Raw genomic sequence first — 25,749 nt, forward strand, 5'->3', positions numbered from 1 at the left:
ATACCTAAGTTACAATAAACTAATCATATATAAATGATACATATTTCTCATTATTAAATTTCGGTTTGAATTTGAATAACTATGGTAGTTCAATATTACAACATAAGACATGGAATGAAAGGAAGAACAGCATGGCTAGAGACAGAGTAGATTTACTCAAGTAGACTATGTTACTGCTTGAGTAAATCTTGTAAGACTCGCCAAATGTGGAATCAGTTATTGTTAAACTAGATTTGTGCTTCTGCTCAGGGCATATTGTAGCTCAGTATCAAACTGTAGCTTATCGTGTAAGAACATGCTGATGGAGTGAAGACTGCATCAGCTGTGATTTGCATTTCCTTATCCCTGTCATGACCACCAATACACAGGAATCAACACTAAAAATGGCAAAGGCCAATTGCATAGGCTATGCTGTAGGCTGTTAGTAGATTTGACAAAGACGCACAAATCTAGCCACTACAGTAAAATGCTACTAACATAGCTAGGCATCAGAGTTGGGGCAAATTTTACTGGTGGATTCTTCTCTAGATGTATTTCATACAGGACTTTTATTTACATTGGAATGGTTTTATATTCAAGTTCAGAACAAACTAAAAGCCCCTAACCAGGTTTAGATGAATTGTGTCTGAACTTTAGCTCTTTTATCATGGGGCTGATCGAAGAGAAACGCTTTAAACCTACTGCAATAAAACAGACTACTATAGAATGATATTGTGTCAGCTTTAGATTAACACTTGCACAAAAACAATAAAAAGAAATGTGAAAGTAGAAGTTCACTACAAAGGACAAGTGTTGCTCTGCTTGGATTAAATTTTAAAGTAGACCAACACAGGTCCAGCTACTGACTCTTTGGGTTTTAGTTCAAGAGGTTATTACTGATAATGTATTTACTTTCAGATTTAGAGTTAGCTCTGGACTGTATTAAGAAGCATAAAATAGGACATTTTTAATGTAATGGAGTGAATGAGTGAACCTGACATTGTGGAGAGAACACTTTCTTGAAAATGCTGTTTCTGTGCATGTGGAATCAGAAAAGCCCAGAGGAATCCATCCACAGCACAAACTGAAAGGATGAATTACTTGTACTGAAAATCTGATTCTCAGCAGAAACCATAGGATACAGACCATGTCAAGGCTCCATTTGCATGTAATTCCATGGAGTAATATTGTACTGTACCTGTACAGTTGAAAATGAAACATTGTGCAGGCTTAATCAAGAGTGCTGCACACTAGATCAGCTGATGAGAAACTAAGCTTGCTTGCTGGCATCACCAAACAGACAATCGATTCAAAATGTCATCTCGCTACACATTCTTCACTGCTGCATGTCACACCTTACCATCAAGTCTCTCGAGGTTCATAAGTGAAGAACGGCTTTGGGAACATTATGGATCCTTCTCCCAGTGGTACACTTCAAGCCACCATCAATCAGTGCAATAAAAGCAAGAGCAGAATTGCACATTTGGTAATTATTAAAATGCAATTGATCTTCTCTTCTGACATTGAAGTCTTTGTATTTAAAAACAATAATAATATTAAAAATGTGTGTATGTATGACTGAGAGCAGGCAGGGGTGGGACATGCTCTGGTGTCCTCTATATGAAAAGAACAGGCTTTTGTAGATACTACCACGATAATGTCATATCCTCAACTTATCGTTCAAAAGTGGTTCCTTTCCTTCCAATATGAAAACAGCTAAAGTCATTCCACAATATAAATCTGGAGATAAACAGTGTTTCACCAACTAAAGGTCGGTATCTATACCACCACAGTTTTAAAAAAAATTCAACTCTTTGTTGACAGACTGGACAAATTCACTGAAAAGCACAAATTGTTGGCGACGGTCAGTATGACTTCAGAAAGAAGATCAACTAATGGCACTTATGGAACTAATAGACGAGGTAGCAACTTGCACTGGTGTTATTTATAGATCTAAAAAAGCATTTGATACCATCAAACACAGTATATTATTTTAAAAAAAATGAAAAGGTATGACAGCAGAGGGATTGTGTTGGATTGGATGAAAAGCTGCATGCAGAACTGCCAACAGTTTGTGCAAATATAAATCATCTTCCCCAGATAAGTGAAGTCCCACAAGTGTCGGTGTCAGGGCCAAAACTATTTATTTTATATATAAATGATTTATGCAATGTTTCAAAAACACTTAAAATTATATTATTCCCTGATGACACCAATATCCTTTGTTCTGGAAGTTACCTACAGAAACTACTGGAGATGGTCACATCAAAAATATATAAACTGAAGACAGTGTTTGACTCAAAACAAAATTATCTTTAAATTTGAATAAAACTAAGATTAGGTTATTTGGAAACAATAAATCAATTACTCAAACACAAGAGACTGTGGATTAAACCAGATTTCTGGGTGTGATCATTGACAAACCTCATATAACATATGTACAACAATGTAATAAATTAGCAAAGAGTATAGGAATACTGTGAGAGATATACTGGACCATAAAATATTACATATTCTATAATACTCCAGGAACACACCAACAAGCTATTTTTAAAGTCACGGGCACTTAGGGATTTGGTTTAACTCAGAACTGTACAAATCATGTTCAAAGTAACAAATAATCTACTGTCTAACAATATACAAAACATGTTCATGTGGAGGGTTATAATCTCAAGGAACTTAAATGTTAAACATCATTGGTTTCGCACAACACACAAAAGCATGTGCGTATCTGCTTGTGGGGTGATTTTGTGGAATACACTGGCTGAGGAAATCAGGCACTGTGAAACTGTGGAAGCAGTATAAAGAGATGGTTTTCACAGGGTATAGGAATGAAGAGGAGGTATTTAGAGTGCTTTAAATATCATTGTTGTTATTATTATTACTGTTATTAATTAGCGGCGGTGGAAGAAAGCTTTGAATAATGACAGTAATAATGATGAGGGGTGGGGCCAGATAAGCATGTTGCTTCCCTCCACTCCTTTTCGGACATTACTAGTATTTTAAGTTACGTAGTATTAGTATAAGCATTTTTAGCTTTCTGTCTTTTGTGTCTTTTCAGTTGTATATTTATTTGATGCATTTCTTTCCTTCTGAATGTTCGAAATAAACTAAACTAAAAACTGAGTCAACTTAAATCTTCATTGAGAACCCAAGGGTCAAGGGTCAAGCAACACAACAGTCATAAAATTAGTTATTTAACTACCTGTTACTGGTTGCAACAATTCACATAGGGCACAGTAATACGTCAGCAGTATAGCTCGCTATGCTTATGTGTTTTAAGCATCGCTTGCTGAACAACAATGGGCTCCAGCACTGTGTGTAATTGACAGAACATGCTGAATATTAAGCTCCGTATTTGTTGCTTACTGCTTCACGTCACACTGCTGGTACACTCACATTAAGGACAAGAGCGAGTGGACAAGTAGAAACACACACTGCAGGTTTCACACAAAGCAATGGCAACATCAGATTTAAAGGGCAAAACTGTTGCTGCTTCTTGTCTCCCATCAAGCTGGAAATGTTAGATATTACTGGGTGCTCTGCTGGTTTACTGAATCTGACTGCTGCAGATGCAGTTTGTGACAAACCAATCTCGTTTGCTGTCCCTTTGCTGGCCTTAAACCCAAAGAATCTATGTACATTTACAGCTTGAAATATAGCTCGAGAACTCTGTGTTTTTGTTTTGCCCCAAAGCAAAACTATAGATTCAACTATATAAAAGTTCAAATAAAATATCTAAAAAGACATCTATTCGAGTGATTAAATAATTCAACCTATCCACATTTATTCTATCACAAGGAAAGGCATGCACACATGGACAAGCAGACACATGCTCAGTGCAACTAATGCAATAATCATCATGTTTTTTTATTGCAGTAAGAGAATTCTCTGTCTTCATGTTCCTCCAGCAGTGAGGGAACAGAGTCTCCCTTCTGGCCCTAGACATAAATTTATAACACTACACAGGGCAAACCTTAGTAGGCTAGCAAGAATGCTTTCATGTCATTAAGGTCAAAACTATGTGGAGTGCGACATGTATGGAGTTCCCCGACATGCATGTGAACGCCAACACACAGAGACATTTACGTTTACATTTTTTTTACAACTCAGTGTTCAAAACAAAATATTCCTTTCCTTTTAAATTAACACATGATTTTTGGCAAAATGAATGTGGAGACATGTGTGCAACAAAATGAGGACAAGGAATCAACACACCTGTCCTAAGTGTCACTTCAGGTCTTTTATTAAGTGCACACACACTCACACCCACAGACATGCATATGTACATCGCCTCTGTGAGGCTTTAGGAAATACACAAGTGTAAATACAAACCGCTATAAACCAGAATAAATGTATTTACACTGCATCTCCTGTAAGAGAGGAGCTTGTGAAGTATATTCACAGAATCCACTCAAACACCTATTTTTTGGGTTTTTTTGTGCAACTGCACCAGCCTCTCTACCAGAAACACAAGCATGAAAGCACCACCCCAGTTCCCTGACGAATTAATCCTCACATCTGTTCTGCTGGAGACTGAGAAGAGATTAACCTGCTGCTTTTACTGCCTCGCTTCCTCACACGCATGTTCAAATGAATGCATCTCATCCCGATAGTGTATGAATTTAAAAATTTGCAGAATAACATCATTTCACCGACGCATGACGCTGTACATCCAGATACAACATAGCATTATTGGAAATTGCCATGATTGCGTTCATGTTATAATCTGTTTCAGAGCCATGACGACATTTAAATCCCTTCAGGATCAAGGGAAACAAATCTGCGAAGCTGTCACTGATCAAGAAAATAAACGGAAAACTTTTTTCCTCATACTGAATGCACCTTCGAGACCAAAACAAAGCATTTTAATTCTGCCTGGCGGTGTTACAGGATTGGTGACGCTCCAGTAGAGAGCCATCAACACACACACTCGCTGCAAGAAAAGAATGCAGCTGGACAAGACTTTCAGCAATGTAACCTGACTGCGCAAATACGTACGTGAAAGGTTGGCGCAGAAGTGTATTAGCAGTGTAATAAGATGCACACAAACGTGTAAACTCACACACGTTCATAAACAGGCCCATGTGAGTAATGGGTGGATAAATTAAACTAAATCAATAAATTACAGAAGACCATCTTTGAAATTTAAATTGAGTTGCATTTATAAATGTATTGCTATATTTTACATACGCTGTAAAATGTGTGTAAATGCATGCAACTGATTAATGAGTAAATACTAATTTGAAGGGAAAACCATCTTTCTTGTATGAACGGAAAATTATTTATGTGTGTGAGGTTTTCTTGTGTGTATGTATGCGCATGAGCTTGCATCTCTATGAGCATACATGTATGTCTCGGTAATTGGATCTGAGCACAACATGTCGACACTGGCAGCCAATCAAAGACATTTTTTCTAGCCAAAATTAAATCCCTCTGCAATATCAATCACAAATGCACACAAACTGTGTATTAAACACAGACAGGCTGCTTGATAACACATGTAACATACTACTTGTACGTCATAAATCAGACAAATGTAAAAGAAGGAGCAACACGCTACTGGAAATGATAGAAGCTTAAAACATGAATAAGCAAGTAACACAGACTGAGAAATGATAGATAGTGCACATGTTATTTATGTTTTATCTTTCCATCTATTATATGCACCACACAAACAGATGCACAGAGCCCCCAGGGAGATAATAAGTCTCTCACCGACTGAATAAAACAAAGACAGAGAGAAAGCTGCAGCAACAGGAGTTGAAACTTACCTCCTCCGGACAAAAGTTCATCGTTTCCAAAAACAAGAACAGATGGCGTGTCAGAAACGTGTTTGAAACCGATTTCATACGGGGAAAACCGGGGGGAGTGGAATGGAAAATGTGTCAGAGTCTACCTGTTGTTTGTGATTGTTAATAGACAGGACCAGAGAGGATGACCAAAAAAACCAAAGGAAGAAGGAACAGGGAAGAGGGCAGAGTGCATCAAGGATATAGCATCCTGTTTTTCAGACAATGTGGAGAAGAGAAGAGAAGAGAAGAGAAGAGAAGAGAAGAGAAGAGAAGAGAAGAGAAGAGAAGAGAAGAGAAGAGAAGAGAAGAGAAGAGAAGAGAAGAGAAGAGAAGTGGTGATCCTACCTGGAGCTGTTCGGACAGCGTGGTGGACTGTCTTGGACTCAGGGCTGGAGCTGAACTCTCCTCAGGACGCAGAAACACTTGCTGACCACGTCTGCAGGCGACAAAGACAACAGTCAGGACCTTTGTGTGTGTGTTTTGCGTGTTTGCGCTAGGTACTCATGAAATCAGCTGATAGAGTCTAAGTGATAAGATGTTAGAGTATTTTCAGTCACAGACACACATTCAACAATGTCTGATTTCTAAGAACTGAGGAGTGCAGGAATTTTAAGGTGTGTGTGGGAATGTAAGAGAATAGGTGAGTGTTCAGGTGTGCGCCTGTGTGTGTGTGCATGTGAGTGTGTGCGTGTGGTCCTTACAGGTCCTTTCCTTTCTTCCTCTCGAGCGCAGTCATGTCATCTCCACCTGTCGTACGCAGAGAGAGCGCTGGAGTCACACACACATTCACACACACAGCGACGCACCAGTGTACACACTCGCTCTGGCAGGCTGAGACACACACTGGCGCGCCAACACCACGGGCTTCAACGCATAGAGTCTAGAGTGAACACACAGTCCCTCCTCCTCTCTCCTTTCTCCTCCCACCTCTCCCTCTCCCTCTCCCTCTCCCTCTCTCTCTCTCTTTCTCTTTTTCTGTTCCTCCTCTGGGTCTTACTGCCTCTCTCAGTCCTCCCATGTTTCACCTCCATACCGTCAGGATGTAAGCCAGCAGAAAACAAAAAGCACTTTTCCAAAGGCACATTATATATCTGAAGGGTGAGCTCACTTTAACCATTCATTCTTATCAGCATTTGAAAAGTTGCAATTTTACCCCTGATTTTCTGGTCCTCACCACAAAAAGAACACTACGGTTGTTTTATGGATACTTATAACACATCTGACTTTGACAATGTGCTTTTAGAACATCCAGTCTCCAATCATATTATTTTAACCCTGATTACAACTACATCCTGACATGAAGCAGGTCAACGAGCCAGCTGTTCTCAATCTTTCTGTTATATCACATGAACTTTGTCAGTTAATGAAGGACATTTTGAAGGACATTTTGTCCATTGGCCATTTTAAAGCTATCAGCTTTATGATTGATACCAACGTGATACCAGCTGTAGACCAGCTGATAAACAATCCTTTAATTGAGATTGCTCATGTGTTTTGGTCACCACAGTAAGTGAGCTAATCCTGCAATAGAAGAACATTTCCCAGTGTGTCAAAGTAATAGAAAATACACATTTAAAATTGAATGAGCTTTTTCAATTCTACATAAGAGAATGAATTCCAGGAAAATCTAAAATACATGCTTTAAACCAGTTTTACTGAAACACACCACTGTCATTTCAAATGGATTTAAATCTTTACCTTTTCTTAAAAAGCAACCTCTTACAACCATGAACATGATGTCCATGAGATACAGAATAAACTGGAAACCAAATCCTGAAAATCAATAAATGTACCTTGATTTAGCCCTAAAACCACCTTAACAGAATCACAATCTCACCCCACTACAGCCCAGTACGTTTAATCAACTGGTGGATTCATTATATCAACTACAAAATGCTGCAGGAAGAGTTCAGTGTGGAGCTGTCAGCTGACACCGAGAGGTGACATTGGTAGCAGCTGGACATTTAAAATGACATTGCACAACAGGTCTGTCTAATGTAGTCCATCAATATGACAGCAACCCTTAGAGGCATCTACTCAAAAAAGCTTTCCAGTGCAGCAACTATGCATGCAAAGTCATGTCATATCACAAGGAAAATGTATGTCTTAAGTAGATTTATTTAGACAACACTTTGCTTTTTTGATGTTTTTGAATGCATTAGGGGATATGATAAGTGGTGATGTTAAAAAGTCGCGCAGGTCATTTTAAAGGATATTGACTGAGTGCATATCTGAAGCTAACACAGCCAAACAGTCAAAGAGTAGGACAACAACAAACTAATTCCAGTGTGTTTCAGTTCAGATGCTGAAACCTGGTGTGACTGGGGGAAGATAAAGCTGATTGTTTGGGAAAACAATCAGAACTAAGTTATATTGTGACGGGTTCATTGGAGGCTGAAATTGCCTGAAAAGAACGATGGAGCATTGAAAATTGAAGAGGAAACTGAAAAGGAACTAAGAACTTCAACAAAACTACCTTAATTAGAATCTTTAACATATTTTATAAGTCTAGTACTGTGTCATATATGTAGTCGTGTAGTAGTGTAGAATGGTTGCTCTAATGTATTATAATGTTCCTACATTTTAAGAACAATTTGTCTACACTGAGTGAAATACTGAAAGCACCTTTTTCTGGAATTCACCATTACACTATATTTGATCAGCCTTAGTCTTTTTATTCATACAGAGGCACAGAGTTCACACAGGCAGCTGGTCTGAAGTTGACTCCTGGTTCATGGAGTCATGTGCCATTCTATAAAATGCTGCAATATCCCAGTAAACCCTGAGGCTGACTGTTTTGTAAACACAGAAAAGGGTTATTTCAGAACAGCCAAGCCTCAGACTTTATTGACCAGAATTGGCTAATAGCAGCAAGATACACTGAGAGATAATCAGCACTGCACACAGTTCATATTGTCAATTCTGCACTGTGTCAACCACAGATAGCGCTCATACTAACACACACACGTACTCATGCACACGCGGGTAGCAGGGCAGACTCTTACATGCACTCAGACAAACACAAGCAGCCAAGAAAGCACAAAGACCTGACAATAGATTAGTTCAAAGCAAATTCTACTCAAAGACTGTCTCTCTTCATCTGCTGTGGGTTTGCTGACACACACACACACACACACACACACACACACACACACACACACAACTGAACATCACTTGTGTCTTAGTTCAGCTGAATAGAGTATTGATCCCAAGTTTCTGATTAAAATGGGGGATGCTCAAATGCAATCAACACACAAACCCAAAGTGTGATCACTCAGCCAGTCACTGTTTCACGCACAAAAACACACAAACTAAGTGAAGCAGCAGAGGAACGTAATTAGCAATTCAAAGACCTTGATTCTGATTACAATCCACTCACTAACCTTGGTCTGATGTGTCATACTATATCTGTTCAGGAATAATATTTGTGTATTTCAGTGATTCCACTGAAAATGGAATCAGAAGTGCAAATGTACTGAATGTGTTGCATGCGTACAGTATGTGTGTGTTCCAATGTGTTTTTGCCCCAACTCTCATAAAGCAGCTGTGATTGAAAGCTCTTAATGGTAAAGGTGCACTCAAGGGAATAGGGCTAATCTACATAATGGTGGAGCTATATTAACAGCATCCTGATGCACACACACACACATACATACATGCACAAACACACACACTTAGGTGTCAGCTAAAAGGGAGTCCCTCTCACCCCCTACACAAGTAGTTTTCCTCCTGCTAATCTAATCTAATCTAGACAAACAGACTTAAGACAAAGATGTGTTTACATTATTCGAGCTCTTTATTAAACTGTATTATAACATTTCTAATTAGAGTGCAGATTCAGGTTTACGCATTTGGTCATTTCACATATTTATGATTAAAGATTGCCGATTAGAGTCATCTCACATTTTTACTCTGACCTTTCACTATTAAGATTTCTCTGCTAAAATCAAGAAAATCTTCCATGCTGCCTTCACTAAAACCAATCCCCCATGAGAGAAAATTTGAGAGCCTTTCTTATTAGTGTCTCTTTCACCACAACCCCCATGCCAGCTCGAAAGAGATCTGCAAGTCTATCGGCATACTTTTCTGTGGAACAATAGGGGTTCCCATCTTGAGGTGGCCACTTCACAAATGTGCTCAGCTTGATGAGCAATGTGCATTTGGAGAAATTTCTGATTTCTGCTGTATGAGGAGCCCGAAAAGATAAAGAGAGGCATTAAACGGAATGAAAGTAGATTGTTAGATTGAATCAGGGATCAGTATAAGGTGTTCTAATGAGAGGCTGGAGAAGACGCTCTGATTCATTCAACGAGCACAGCACACAAGTCTGAACCACCTAGATTATTTAGAACACGCTGTATACCTGTAGATTTATAAAGGTAAGAAGTACTTACACCATAGCTTTGCCCTTTATTCATGAGCTGAAACAATTTGTCACCCAATCACTAGTACTACACCTTATTGGTTCATAATTTTAATCAGGACTTTATTTTCAACATACAAAACCTAAGTAGATTGAATGGTGCAGCAGTGCACAGAGTTCATCTATATAGAACTACACTGAGGAATTATTTAACAAGTCTGTGCCTATAGATAGACCTGAACCAACAAAATACAATGTTGTTCCTGCTGGGGCTGTCTATGCTGCAAATCCATGCTCCCCCAGAGCTGCAGAGATACTTGGTTAAAAGTATTACACCACATGCTGTATGACTAATGACTTAGAGAAAGGTGTGTGTCTGCGCAAGTGTGTGTGTGAAAATGACTTAACCTTATTGTTCATCATAACTAATTTCCTTAAACAACACAAGCAGTAAAACAACAGCAGGAAAGCAGCAATGACACGCCTTACTTTGGAAAGTCATGCAGACTTACGCAATCACACACGCACTTAACAGCAGGCTGCACTGTTTGTATTGATAACCTATTTCAACAATGAGTTTGTTAATCTGACCCGACTCTGCCAGGCTCAGCAGTATGACAGTAGGTAATTGAATGCAAAAACTGTCAATAATTCTGCAAATAGGATGTTTGAGAATTCACACATTACTTATTTCCCCTTGTGTACAGAACATATTGATATATACAATAAAACACAGATATTAGATACAGTTATAAGAAATAATTTATTGATAGGAAACAGCTGCTAGACTTCGCTGGTGCCAATAGGCTTCCGCCAAGACCAATTTTACATTCTTAAATGGCTGGTACTGACTTTTTCATCATTCACTTTTATCAAATGTCAGTTGATCAAATTACCTGAAAGTCAAAGAGTTTTGTAAGCAAAGGTCTTGAGATGACTCAAACTTTCAAGTGCTGCTGAGGGTTTTTCATTTCTACGCCGCAGAATTTCAAGATAGGTGTGTGGGAGTCATTTTTTTTTTCATCAAAATTATCGATTTGGCATCTATTAAAAGTCCATCTCTTTATGTAAAAATATGTCTTTGCTTTCTGTGCTCCACCGTGAAAACAGCTATACATTCATGACGAGCAAAACATTCATTCACCGCAAAAAAAAAACAACAAAAAAAAAAACAACAAAAAAAAAAACATTGAAAATCACAAAGCAATGAGAGGCTGTTTAGTTGGTTGCTATGCAAGTTGGTACGTTGGCAACCTGAATGGTTTTATAAGCCAGTTTCCATACCAACATGCACTGTCTAACTGAGTACAGGCAGATGAGGGGAGGGATGAGGAAAATGAAAAACAGGACTAGTCGTCCTACTAGTGCTGTATAGTTTGGTGTTTAGAAATCCTGGGCTATGCAGTAGTTCTTCCCCTCTATGTTATAGTGTGTGCATGTGTGTGTCTTTTGAATAGCTAAGAATCATGGTTCAGCCGAAAATCTTTCTTTCTTTCTTTCTTTCCTTCTTTCTTTCTTTCTTTCCATCTTTCTTTCAAAATGATCTTCAAGGTTCAGAGTGAGCTGAGGAAAAATTAAATAAATGATGTGCTTAAATAGTCAAGGGGAAGTTCATATTACAAATATTTAAAGTGGCCCCTCTGATGCTTCAAGACAATCAATTTCCAGATCAAGACGAAGAATACAGAGTAAATTGTAAGGGAGATGGTTTCGGTGGCAAGACTGGACCACATAGTTTTCCAAGGATTCCTGCAACAAAGTGGGACACTCTTTGTTCTTGGGTCTTTGGTCTTTAATCTGACTGTCATATCTTCAGTGAGTGAACAAGAATGACCTTGAACTTACTTAAGTCTGACTCTGTAATAGTGTCTTGGACTTTACAACTGATACTTGGACCCATGTGAGGGCCACTGTCACTGACTGCTAATGGATAGCTAACACAAGTAACTTTATCACAAACACAACAGCGATAACAACTGCAACATCATACTGGAAGAGGTAAAGTCACCCTTTGGTTAAGTCACTCCCATTGTCTGTCTGTACAAATGACTTTACATATTATGAGACTGTAGAGTTTTTTTGTATTAGATTAGATCAATACTTAATTTATCCTGTGATAAACTCTGTGTCCAATAGTTTCTTTAAATAGAAACAGATATGAACAGATATAACAGTTATAAAATAATATGAAAATATAATGCTGCGTAAAAATAGTAGCAATGACCACAGTCCTCACAGGGAGGCGTTGTAGACAAATGACCTCCTCAACCTGTCCCTGGACAAGACAGAGGCAGCAACCTGTCACTGAAAGAGCTTCTCTGTCTGACTATGTCTGACAGATCATGGACATTGTTCATGATGGACCAGATTTTATTCAAGGAATTGTTTAAATGCCATATATAACAGTTATTGTGCCAATAAATGATTAAAAATATACAAAAATATTTCTACATTGTTGTTTTGTCTGCCTGAATTTCTCCCAATTTCAGGACCTGGAAACAATGAATGTCTCTGAAAGATTTTCACTAACCCCTTTTAAGCAGCCTGTTTAAATTAATACTAACTCGGGTGGGTTTTATGCTTTACAAGTAAATGGGTGTGATTGGGTGTAAATGGGGTCAGCAGGCAAATTGTTTTTTGGAAGTGGACCAGAGCTGTTCCTCACCAAGCTTACATCCACCATCATGTGTTGTGTGCTTGTGTTTTTACTCATCTGGATGTTTGCAGATAGGTTTCTAATAGTGCATCTAGATTAGGGGTTTATGTGTTGTAACTAAATGCTTTACCATCAAACACGTGCTTGTAGATGAGGGCTCATTCATGAGAAAAACCTCTGGGTAACCAGTTTGTGAAAATGCTTTTGGTAAACTCTGCTCCTGTATCAAACTTAAACTCACATCACTCACCTCAGAAACAGTTCCTCAATGGACCATTGAACTGCAGATTCTCTGAACCAAAACTCATTTGATATCAACTGAAGACCAGCTTATGATTACAATACTAAAATGGTTTCTCACTAACCCAATATTCTCAATTTCTAAAAGCAGTTTATAATTGTATAGCAGTTATCAATGTAAAGTATACAGCTGTGATAAAAAAAAAATAATTAAAAAAATAATAATAATAATAAAATGGGTGTTGGAACTGCATTCAGTTTCCAGAAGGTAAGTGGACAGAAGGACAGTTACCTAAAACTTTCTGCCAAGTGTCTAGAGAATAGTCATCAAACAAATGGTTCTTTCACAACTTAAAACTTCTTAGTACACAGTTTGCTAGCCCAAATAAGTGTTTTTAAAAACAGGATTAACTATGGAAAAGTCTGAAGTCATCTACTTGGGTTTCCTGAAAGAAAACGCCATAAATATGTGGATTAACATGTGTGTGTTTATGTGTGTAAAGAGACTTCCCATGTCATAGTTATCTGCTTCCTTCCCGGTGTGCTGCTCAGCAATGTTCAGGCACACACACAGACACTGGGACTCACACACCCATTTCCTTCCTTCAGTAGTTGGTTATTGCAGCTCATGTCAGAGGTGAAATACTGAGCATACTGTGTGAAGCATCAGTGATATAATTCAGAGAAAGAAGATAGAGGGATGAAGAAGGAAGCAAGGAGAAGTGAGGAAGACGGCCCGTTGAGGCGAGGGGGAGGACCCTGTCAGTCGTCGCTAGTGCAGCCTCTGTTAAAGTCAGGATCAGTTGAAAAGCTAAAATGTGTCACAGCTGACATACAGTCGTCATTACATGAACACATGCATGTTGACGTGCTGCAAAGCATGAAAAAATACGCAGAGTGGGAGATAACTACAGCGAAACTTTAGCGGCAAAGTCAGAGTGAGGTTAAAAGATTGAGAGGCAGCAAACAAAGGCAGACCAGAGAGCGGAATGGGAATGGAGAAAAAAGAAACACTGCAGCAACAATGGCAGCTGAAGAGAGAAACTAAAGAATAATAGATGGAGTCATGCAGGGCCAGTGAGAAAAAAAAAGGGACATTGCAGCAAACCAACAAAACTTGTTTTTACTTTTTTCCTTTACTTTCTTTGCTCAGAACTATCTAAACAACTAATGATGTGTGGGGGAGTTCAGCCCTGTTGTAGTCTTGTGATGTGTGTTTGGAGATGCAAGCCGAAGATTCGTGTGACATTCGTCTATAGGTATTTGCCTGTGTTTGCAGGTGTACACATGCCAGATATGTCAGATGGAGAGTATGTATCTTTATTTTTACCTGCGTTCCCCCTCGTCCTCTTCATTTCTCTAATCTAATTGGTTCCTCAGTTCAACAAATGAGAACAGAGCCTTGAGATTATGTGGTGTTGAACAGACTGAAAAGATGCTACAAGTGGTAATGACGATGACTCTGTGTATGTGTGATTGTGTGCGTGTGCGTGTGTGTGTGAAATAGCCACGTTGACTCCGATTTGTTGCTATGGCACCCCATCTTCCTGAGGTGCAAAAATCACAGAACAATTTATACCCACAATTTCCTCTCTATAATGACTCAGTGAATGCACTGACCCTGGCATGAACACACACACTCACACATACACCCTGGATTGGAACTAAACTCAGGAACAACGTGAAGTTATGAAATAGAATGATCATGTTATCAGAAGGAATCTATATACCTCTGCAAACTCTGTAAACTGTAGTGCACCTTATCAAAACTGCAAACATCCTACAGTGCCACCAAAGTCAGTCGAGTGTTAAGCTGTAACTGGGCTCTGAATCACCTTTGGAATGTCTTAGAGAACCAGATCCTTTTTTCACAACTGACACAAAGTCATAACCAAGGCTTTATTATGGCAAAAAAGAAATGTAGGCTACAGGTCTTATAACCACATGTTCTTTACAAATATTCTTTGATAATTATATACTTGATAATTAACTAACCTATTAATCTAATTTCGAAGCTGAATATAATCAGTTGGCTGAAAGGCATAATTTGAACATTCAATTAATGTGTTATTTGTCATGGCAAAAATATAAATAATTCATTCTTCTGTCTTCCAAAATAGAAATGCTGTTCTAATGAATCTAGGAAAGACAAAAATATAAAGATCTCATCTTGTCTTTTAGTTGATTGTTCAGGTAAACAATTAGAGGTTAATCGATGTGACAGTAATGGCCCTAAATTAATTATAATTCTTATCAATTATTTCTCTTTGAATGGCCTGGCTACACAGCTGCTGGCCAAGACCGGAGAATAATGACAGAAAAATGCAAGCCGCCACTGACAGAGGAAAGACGGCCAGTTCATTAGTTTGAGCATGACAGAAATGGAGCAAGTCCTTTGAAGCCGTGACGCACGTAGTCAACAGGTCAACACAAAGACACGGTACCCAGGTCTGAATACACAATGGCAATTACAGTCGTACCACACACAATCTTCCCCAGCGTGCTCGCTCACTCGTGTCATGCACATGCATGACAAATGTGCGCACACACCCTCAACACACATCCACATCCTCACCTATATAAACAGACCTTAATCACACATGTTTGACCTCTCTCATCCCTGGCCTCTTCTTTCCTCTCCCCTTACACTTTTTCACCTCTTCCTTCCTTCTTTTCTTCCTTCACTCTTTTGTCCTTAATAATGTTTCCTTTTTCCCTCCGCTGATATCCTCCCTTTAATTCTGTATTTTTCGTGTTTTTGCTTCAGGCTTCCTCCACCAAACAAATCAGTGCTGCTGTCACAGTGCCCCCAAGTGTACGAACACCTAAACAACATTCAGTCTGCACAGCTGTTGGACAACACCTCCTAAAACTGTGAGGTGTGAACCAAATTAGATGCACATCTGACTTCAAATATTCTGGAGGTGCGTTTAAATTAAGGGTACAAGAGGGATCTATTTTTATCCTCTCTGACTTTTGACAGCCTGTTTCCTCTTTATCTCTGTTTCTTATGTGTATGTGCTCTGCATTTACTCCACATGATATGAAACGGTGAATCTGTAACCTTGAGCCTGTCATGAAGTGAATTCCCACTGCGACTGAAAGCAAAGTGCATTAGTACTCTCATTTGGATTATTGTCAGGTATGCCTGCACCGCTCCCGCTGTTTTATGAAGATTCAGAACCAAAATGGAAACCAATTTTTGGATTTCCTTGACAATTTCTCTTAGGGGCGCTGTAATCATGTAGCCGAGGAAATGAAAAGCAGCTTCTGACTTCTTCTGAATGGCCTGGGTGAATTACAAATTCACTCTACCTCCCAAAAGCAAAGTTTTTGTTTTATACTCTCTTTTTCCTCTTACTACATACACACTTACACATCTCTACAATGAATACCAATGAGCTTTATCTGTCAATTTCAAAAGGAAACATCAAGCTAAAAAAGGATAAGAACTAAACATCATGTCTGCCCCCCTCCCACTTCAAAAAAAAAGGATAAAAAGGACAAAGAAAAGAAAAAGAAAAACATGACAAAAATGTTAGTCTAATCTATTGAGAACTACAGTTCAATTTAGGCCAGATTTACACGATGCTGTGTGTGTTTTTTTTCTTTCCCTCTTGTCTCATCATCTCTGTTAATTTTATACTCTTTATTCTAGTGACATTTTCTCTTGGGTGACTCTGCCTGCCAGTGACACATTGTAAGTTCTCCAGAGTAAGACTGTCTGTGAATGCAGCGTGTATGTGAAAGATGTACACATGACTGCACATGCTTGTCTTTGGATATGCTTAAATTGCACGTGCTTTTCTCTCTCTCTCTCTCTGTGTGTGTGTGTGTGTGTGTGTGTGTGTACACATTACAAAGAATCATCAGTGTCTCAGTAGGAATACACTCCAACAGCGAATCTTCAGTGACACGTGGTTGGTACCATGTGTCCAAATGTGTCTCTGTAAATTACTATGTGAGTTTGATTCCGCAGTCACTGATTTAGATCATTCATGGCAGTACAATGTACAGTAAAGTATAGTGTTTTTTAATGCCAATTTAGACATTTGGACGTAAAATCGGGAAGATTAATTTGTATGTGCACAAATTGTGCACATACAAAGAAAACGAAAGAAAGAAAGACAATAACATAGGGAAGCCTGCACATGAGTTCAGGCTATTAGCTGCATAGGTGGATGGACGCTCTGTTTTAAAGGTCAGGGTTTTGCCATCTATGCATGCATGGTTCCACCTAACTCCCAGCTTATTCAAACTCAAAGAGGTGGACTGTGAGTGGAGCTGGGACAGATGGGTGATGTCTAGGCTAACAGTTAGCAACCTGTGCAGGACTGCCTATACAGTATTTTCACATTTAACTGATTATAGTAGGTGTAAGTGTTACACTATAACTAAGACTAGTTATATTATAGCACAACTGTAACTCACTAGTTTCCAATCCTGCATATCAAAGAGATTAAAGGGAAAGAAGAAAAGTGATTTCCTCCACGATTAAAACACTTCATCTTATGATTACTGCAGCCAGGCCCTGCTCAACGGGTATGGACAAATAGAGATAGTGAGCGTGGATAGGTGTGTATACAGGCCAGTGTGTGCATGTGTCTGTGTAGTGTGCAGTCTATCTAGGTGACTGTAATGCCTGTCCAATCACCTCACCACTGCCGAGGACATCAGAAATCATTTTCTCTCCAATTTTCTTCACCTGTCATCTTTCCACGCTCCTACCTCTCTACACCTCTCCATCCCTCTCTCTCTCTTACTCTGTCTCTTTGGCCATATTCTCACGTTGTAACAAGAGCCCATTCTATTTTCTGTTGTTAACACCATTTCCACTTAGTTGTTTTTTTTTTTGTACTTGATGGGATTGCTTGAAAATGATTTGTTTCCACTGTTTGTGACCCTCTTCAGCAGCAACAGTGAGACGCTGGTCAATCACACACAACAACAATGACAGCCACACAGTGTACATCACATATAATTGCACATATGGCCTCACAGACTTGCATGTACTCACATACCAGTTCTGACCACCTGTGGGGCAGTGCCATTGTATGTATTTACATTGACAGGATGATGAGATCAGCTGCACACCTACAAAGTCACACACACATGCACAAAGGATGCACTGATGCAAATTATATAAATTCATCAATATACCACAAAGGTCAGCCTTAACTTATTTCACACACACAACATACGCACAACCCTGAAAACACACATACACATGCAAACACCTTCATCTTCAAAGTCTGTAATCAAGGAGATGAGAAAAGCTCTGGTAGAAACCTGCTGTTGCCATAGTAATATGGTCATAACAACCTCTTCCTCTCCTCCTGGTAAATAAATCTCCTTTTCTCCTAAATGTGTCCTCCTCTCACACCTTTCTGTTCCTTCCTCTCCTCTTCTGCACCTTGTTCTGCTCTCTGACTTTTCCACTTAGCACCTTTCATCACGTTTTCCCTTGTTGTTTTCCATTGCTCAGTCTAAAATTAGTACTTTCAAGTCTGAAATGACCAGAACTCATAAATGTGACAGCAAAACCATAAAAAAAAAGAAAAAAAGAAAAAAAATAGGAAAGACAGAGTCCTAAATGGAAAAAGTCTTTCATTCAAAATCCAGATTCCATGTGGAGCCCGCTTAAAATTTACTGTCACAGTGATACATTTAAAACAAGTTCTGACAAAATGTATTATTACAAAGCTGGATGATACAACAGTATGCAATGCTCTATGATGCAAGATTGGGCATGATTTAACTGAAGCACTCCTTAATATAATCTATTTGTAATTGCTTTTCTGGAGGAGAGGATGGTGGGATTAGAGAAATTTTTGATAGAAAAAAAATCATGAAGTCAGTGAAGTGACTGTTTTATTAAAGGTACATTTGTGCATCTAATCATTAAATAATATGAAATAAAGGCAAAACTGAAAAGAAATTGAACTGGATTGCAATGAGTAGAAATTCTGTGCCCTATCATGAAAGGTAAACTTATTTGAAGAAGAACTATATTGCTCCACATAAATCCTGACTTGCTTCCAGTCTGCAACTCAAGGCAAGCGTGTATTTTCTTTGATTTGGGGCCAAAGACGTGTGTGTGTGTGTGTGTGTGTGTGTGGCTGTGTGTGTGTGTCTTTGTCTGTGTCCCAGGAAGGAGTGACAGGTAGAGAGGCAGGCTAGTCTACCGAGAGGAAGGAGTCTCGAGTAAACATGACAGAGAAGCTGAACTCAAAACGAGACCAAAGGCAGATGATAAAAAAAGAAAACCTTGTATGCTGTACTAACTTTATTAATACACTGCCTGCAGCCTGTAGGCCGATATAGATCTGTGATTCCTTCAGACAACTTTCTGATAGAAGTCAGTGTAGCTATTTATTGAACGACATTGGTCTGACATGGGGAAGGATTAGTACAACACCCAAAGCTTTTGCATGAAGTAGCCTGACAGACAGCAGAGTCAATAGGATGACACTTCAAGGCTTGTCAAGTCCAGAGGATTTTCCTCCACTCTCCATTCGATTTGGATACAACTGATTTGACTGCCAAATTTGAGATGTGCAACTTTGCAGCAAGCAAAAAGGGAAGCTCTGCTGCTCACCCACATCTCACAGCTCACAATCAACAATCACAGTTCTGGCCATGCTTGCAAGAGTATTATAAAGTGCAATGCAGACTGATCTCTTTTAGTATTTATTTTACCTTTGCTTTACCTTTGGGAGCAGCTGTGGCTCAGTCCGCGGAACGAAGGGTTATCGGTTCGGTTCCCTGAGCAAGACACTGAACCCCCAGTCGCTCCCAGTGCAACCGGCACTGGTGTGTGAATGTGTGTGTTAGCGGTGCAGATTGGGGCCGTAGAGTCACAGGTTCGCCGTCCACCCTGTTCATGGCTGTAGTGTCTTGAGCAAGCACTTAACCCCCAATTTGCTCCCCAGCCGTGGTCTACTTGAGGTTGCAGCCCACTGCTCCAACTCTACACACTACTGTGTGAACAAATAGATGGGCTCAATACAAGTCACAATACAGTATCAATTATTATCAGTTTTTTTTGCAATCAGTGTCAAAATGAATCGAAAATAGTTCTGCATTTCTCAATAAGCCTTAGAAATTATGTAGCGATTTACAGTTTCTGGCTGTGTCTGAGCTGAAAAAGCTACCACATTCAGGAAGTAAACCAAGGCGTAAAGTTGGGTATCATGCATGGCCATCCTAACAGAGAATACCAAGCAGCTTTCCAAAGCTCAGAACAAATAAATGACAGCAATCATACTTAAACTATTAGAGTGAGTTTAGTCTGATTGGTGGTTGGTGTTCACCGCTTGGGAGTCATTGTATCCTCAACTATTGTTTTTCAGACAAGAAATCAACATAGGTTCTCTAGAGAAGATGCTAATGGCTAGTTACATCTGCAAGTTGGATAATGTATGTATAGATCTATGAAAGTAATGTGACACTCTAACTGGGTGTAGACAACATTTAGAAGATGAATAATATAGCTGGCTTTCCAATTACAATCGCAGCCATGGTAATTGCCATTTACTGAGTAATGACAGAACACAGTTAACAACACATTTCCTAATTAGGCCAACAAATCTGAATTTTTGTTAAATAGTATGATTAGATAAAATGCTTAAAGTTGTTTTTCATCTATAATTAACATGTTAATGTTAAATATGTCTATAACTATGTTTCAATAAACCTTTGTTGGAGGAAGCTATTTGGCTTTACCAAAAGGACTAACTTACTACTCAGCGAATGAGTTCTAAGAGAAAATGAGCTGCAGCAGGAGGGCAGTTAAAATCATGATGACATGATATCCAGAGCTTCAGTAAACAGATGTTCTTTTGATCACAAAATGAACTGTACTTTTCAGTTTTTCACGAGGCCTGTAGAAAACCTTCAGGAAGGAGTTAAACGCTCAGTTTTTTGGTGTCCAGAGATCCTTGAAATAACATTGATCAATGAAGCATTTCAAGTTAAAGACTTCCTCCCATATTATGAGGTTTAGTTGACTGATACAAACACCACCACAAAATGTTCTCTGGTCTTGTCCTTTTGCCACCAACAGACAAATTGTATTAGTGGGATAAATATGAGTACGTGGATGACTGCGCCCACATTGACACCTCTTTGCACAGAGGGTGTTTTCAATTACCTCGCTCAGAGGAGAGAGGCGCAAAAAGGGAGATACTGAAGAAGGCAGACAGGAAGAAATTATTTAACTGTCACACTGATGCGTAGAAGAGTAGAAATTAGTTTTGAAATGAGGGTCTGTATGTGGCAGCTGTAAACTGACATGTAAATGTGAATGTTTGTGCATGAGTCTGTGCAAACAGGCTTTCTTCTTAAAGCCAGAGCAACATTCTCATCTTATCTCCTCCCTCCTCTTTTTTTCTGTTTGGCTGTCCCTTCTCCCTTTCCTCGCCACATCCCTCACTTAATCCATCACCCATTTTGCTCCTTTGTGTACATTTAATGTTTAATTATGAGGCAGATATTTTTATCCAGAGCGACTAACATTAATACCAGCGGTGGTATAAGGTGAAGCTGATCTGCACACATCACGTGGCAGCTTCGACATGCTCCTGTACACACACTGACTTTAGTACTGATAAATAAAGGCAAGGCAGGCATCCAGACACAAATCATGACTGGATTAACACAACACTGTGACTTTAAATTCAGCATCTACCCTCCAAAGTGTAGAGATTTCCTAATAAGATTGAATTACCACTTTCATCAATAGACCAGTACATTAATAAGGACCTCTTGATGGGCTTAATGCCAAGAGGCCAGTCATGTCTTCCTGTGGTTTACTGAGGCTTGTGGCTAAAGGCCAGCTGTGTGTGTGTGTGTGTGTGTGTGTGTGTGTGTGTGTGTGTGTGTGTGTGTGTGTGTGTGTGTGTGTGTGTGTGCAGATAATGTGATCTTTCCAGTAAACATGTACTAAAACTCAATATTTCATTTCATACTGTATGCACACCTTAACAACAAAATGAGTCACCATTCGGTGTCCTGGAAACGCCAGTAAGTGCTGCAAAAAGGACCTTTATGGAAAGTTTTAACTGCTAATGTAGCCAAGCGTAGTGAGGCAACAGGAAAACTGAATACAAAATGAGATTTAAACTCTTTGAGAAGTCACAACAGGCAAAATAACCGACACTTGTGAAGATTAAGTGTGTGTCTGCGCTACAGTCACTGAATGTCAGCAGAATGGGAAGAACAGAAAAAGGCTTTTTGGACCTGAGAGTGTTGATGCATTTCCCCAGGGTGGTTTACTCTCCTGCCAACCTTCTAGTCACACAAGATAAATGGACTAAACTATTGTCTTCTGTTCAGTTGTGCCATTACATTACAAAGTTAAACTACAAACTAGAAATTGTGTATAGAGTGTAAAAGGACTCAAATGATGATTATTCAATATTTTCAATATTCCAACATTGAATTGGAAGGTTTCTAATTTTTTGTGCTAACATATGTGTATTTCCATTGGAAATAAAAGGTTTATTAGTGACACAGATCTGGAATTTGTACCAGCTACACGTAGTTATCGTTTAAATGATCCGTGATCCGTGAATGTGGCATACTACCCCGATTACCCATAACATTATGACCACATTCCTAATATTGTGTAGTCTCGCTTGTTGCCTCCAAAACAGCTATGACTCATCACAGAATGGACAATAACTAACACAACACAGTAAACATGTACTAAAACTCAATATTTCTTTTCATACTGTATGCACACCTTAACAACAAAACGAGTCACCATTCATTGCTGATAGCTTTGTCTTCTGGAGCTATTTCCTGAGCTTTCAGATCAATCATGGATTCTGTCTTTGGGTTTTATGCAGTGTTTTTGAAACAAAAACAAAATAAAAATGTCGGGGCCTTTGGGTCCTATGGGTTGAGGGGAGGGGGATCTATGGATCGCCCCACAGATACTTGGTCAGTTTGGGGTCTAGTGAATTTGGAGGCGAGGTCAACACCTTGTGCCACATGAATGCCAGGCCTAAAGGTTTCCCAGCAGAGCAGTGAACATAATGTTATGCCTGGTCAGTTTATCACCATCTTAGAAATCCCTTTAGACAATTTTTACCATTTTTGACAATCTTTGTCGGGTCAGATGAAATCTGTAAAACCTCCAGCGAATTCTCAGTCTCCTCCCAAGAAGGCATCCTCACTCACTGGCCCTTTTCAAAGCAAAGTAGCAGAAGCGCTATGAACTCCCTCTGAATGCTGAATGCTGTGTAATTTAAACTATTTCTGTAGACTAATCCTCGGACCTGCTTCCAAACAAAGGGTTTATTACTACTGTAATATTCCATATTTAGTGTTGATACATGTTACTCATGAGTCACAGTATGAAATCTAAAACCAGTATTTTATGTTTTTTAAATATGGGAATAATAATAATATCAAACAACAACACTTGATGATTTAAAATCTAGACTGATGTGTTTCCTATGTCTGATGGTCACATCACGTTTCCTTTCAGGTCACAGTGACTGTGATGGCTGGGTCACATTGGGTAACTGCTTGCTCATCTGTGCAAGGACATTTACAACCACAGTATACACATCTCTTTGACCACTCACAGTTTTTAACCCAGCTGTGGCACATTTCCTTTTATTCTGAGTCTTAGCTTTAAATCACTGTGTTATACTGTGACCACACACACACATTGTAATTTTGGCTAATGACACATCTGGTTGGGTCTGAGGCACTTAATCACCTACTGCCAGCCAGCTACACTGAACAGCAGTGTGGCTATTCTTCTTTTTACTGCAGGCAGCCTATAAACATGCCCATAACACTTTATATGTCCATGCTGTGGAAACCTAATGCGCCCTTGTCTTTTTCATTCTGCAACTCATCCTGTGAATAATTGCAATTATACACAGTAACTATTAATGCCTGAGCAAAATGCCTCCAAAATAACAAAGCAATAACAAGAAGAGGACTACCCTGTTAGTTTTGAAAACTTAATTAGAGAAATATACAGTATGACTCAACCAGTTGTATTGTCTGATGTACTCATGCTGAATCTAAAAATGTGAGAGCAATAACAATCATCAGTAAAACTGGCATGTTGTATTTAGGATGCATTAATTAAAAGTTACTAGTCTGGTATTTTGGAGATTAATAGCGAAAGTGTTCAGCAAAGGTCAAGTCAGTCCTACTGTTGAACAGGCCATGAGGACACATGGAAACAGTCTCCTGTCTGTGTGTTCCACCCATAGGCTAAAGCAATCACATGGATTCTGTGAACATCCAACCCCAGCTGGGAATTCACAACTCTACGTAAAAGAATATGAAGAAGAAAGGCTTTCTGCAAAGTGGAATTCCTGATTTCTTTTGCACAAAGATGTTTTACTGTATGCTTTGAGGACAGGACAAATTTAATTATGTGAACAACTACCTTTTTCTCAGTGTGTGAAGCGTACTTTCAAATAAAAGTTTTCTTTAGCTTCATAATTTTTACTTTGAACTTCCATGTGACTTGAGGGACCTTTCTCCTCTGACAGATGTTTGGACCATTGCCAACCATCTATTAAATTTTACTGTCACTACAATGCAATGCAAACTACACATTGTCCTTCTCTTCCTTTAATTGGCTTTGAATTATATCATCATCTTAACCCAAATCATATGCAGAAAGTACACCGGATATTTATGTTCATGTAAATATACTGTACAGGCATATAATCTTACTCAAAGCCACAATTACATCCTCACACATTGAATCTCACCATAAACCAATTACATGCATAAACTGCTCATACATACTGTACTAGTATTACTCACCCTGTCACCATATTACTAACAATACACCCACATCAATGCATCATGTACACACACAGACACACATACAGACAGGATACAATAAACGCCAAGTTCCTCTCATTACGAATGAATATACCAGAAAGGAAAGTAAAGGTGTGTATGCCTGTCTGAGTAAACACGGTGGTGGTGTTTGGACCGATAAGGCATCCGGTCCTCTGTTTGTTCAGTTCCTGTGTGAGGCTGGAGATAAGAGTGTGTATACACACATGCATAAATTTACACACATATGATATATCCAGCTCACAGACATATACACACAAACGCTAAGTCCACAAAACTCAGTTTCAACCTGAACCTCTTTCTATTACACTACGTCTGTCTGTCTCTATGACACAAACACAAACAATGGATAACACTGTATCCTCTGATGTTCACAAACTAACATTTACACATCAGTGAATGTGTGGGCTATATCCTGACTGGAAGTGACCCCAGAGCTAAAGCAGCTCACAATATAATCCCACACATTGGAAAAGGGAGTGATGAAAAGATTAAATGCAATATTTATATCTTTGTTCAGTGCATGCACTTTACACTTGTGTTTACACTTATGTTCACATGAAAAAATGAACAATAAAATAAAAACTCAAAACTCAGGGATCCCGTATTAAAGATTGTCACTTGTATAATTGTGTAATTGTTTTGGAATATTCATCATATTCAAAGGACATTTTTTTTTAAATACTGTTTTCACTATTATAATAAGAGACGCAAGGAGACCCAAACTAGAATGGTGGTTCTCCATGGGATGTTAATTAAGAAATGTTTATGATTAACAAAAAAAAAAAAAAACACACACACACAGTACGAGATAAATTTCAGTATAAGCTTGTCTAAGCCTCATAACACAAGCAAAGCAATGAAAAGATTAA

The 25,749-nt window shown here is 38.9% G+C and overlaps 1 protein-coding gene across 2 annotated transcripts in view; it reads right to left on the bottom strand.

Annotated features, from left to right (window-relative positions):
- The window catches only part of LOC125013173 (cGMP-dependent 3',5'-cyclic phosphodiesterase), a 136,345-nt gene that overhangs the window by 90,505 nt on the left and 20,091 nt on the right, over positions 1 to 25,749 (bottom strand). Inside the window, exons 1-2 of one of the 2 annotated variants that reach the window (XM_047593561.1) lie at positions 6,476 to 6,653; positions 6,120 to 6,210 (exon numbers count right to left, since the gene is read on the bottom strand). In XM_047593561.1, the coding sequence (XP_047449517.1) occupies positions 6,120 to 6,210; positions 6,476 to 6,510 (126 nt within the window). In that variant the 5' untranslated portion in view covers positions 6,511 to 6,653. Of the gene's footprint in view, positions 1 to 6,119; positions 6,211 to 6,475; positions 6,654 to 25,749 lie in introns of those variants that run through there. The other variant, XM_047593560.1, reaches the window with a different exon arrangement.

This window comes from Mugil cephalus, chromosome 9 (genome assembly GCF_022458985.1).
Source record: "Mugil cephalus isolate CIBA_MC_2020 chromosome 9, CIBA_Mcephalus_1.1, whole genome shotgun sequence".
NCBI classification, from domain to species: Eukaryota; Metazoa; Chordata; class Actinopteri; order Mugiliformes; family Mugilidae; genus Mugil; species Mugil cephalus.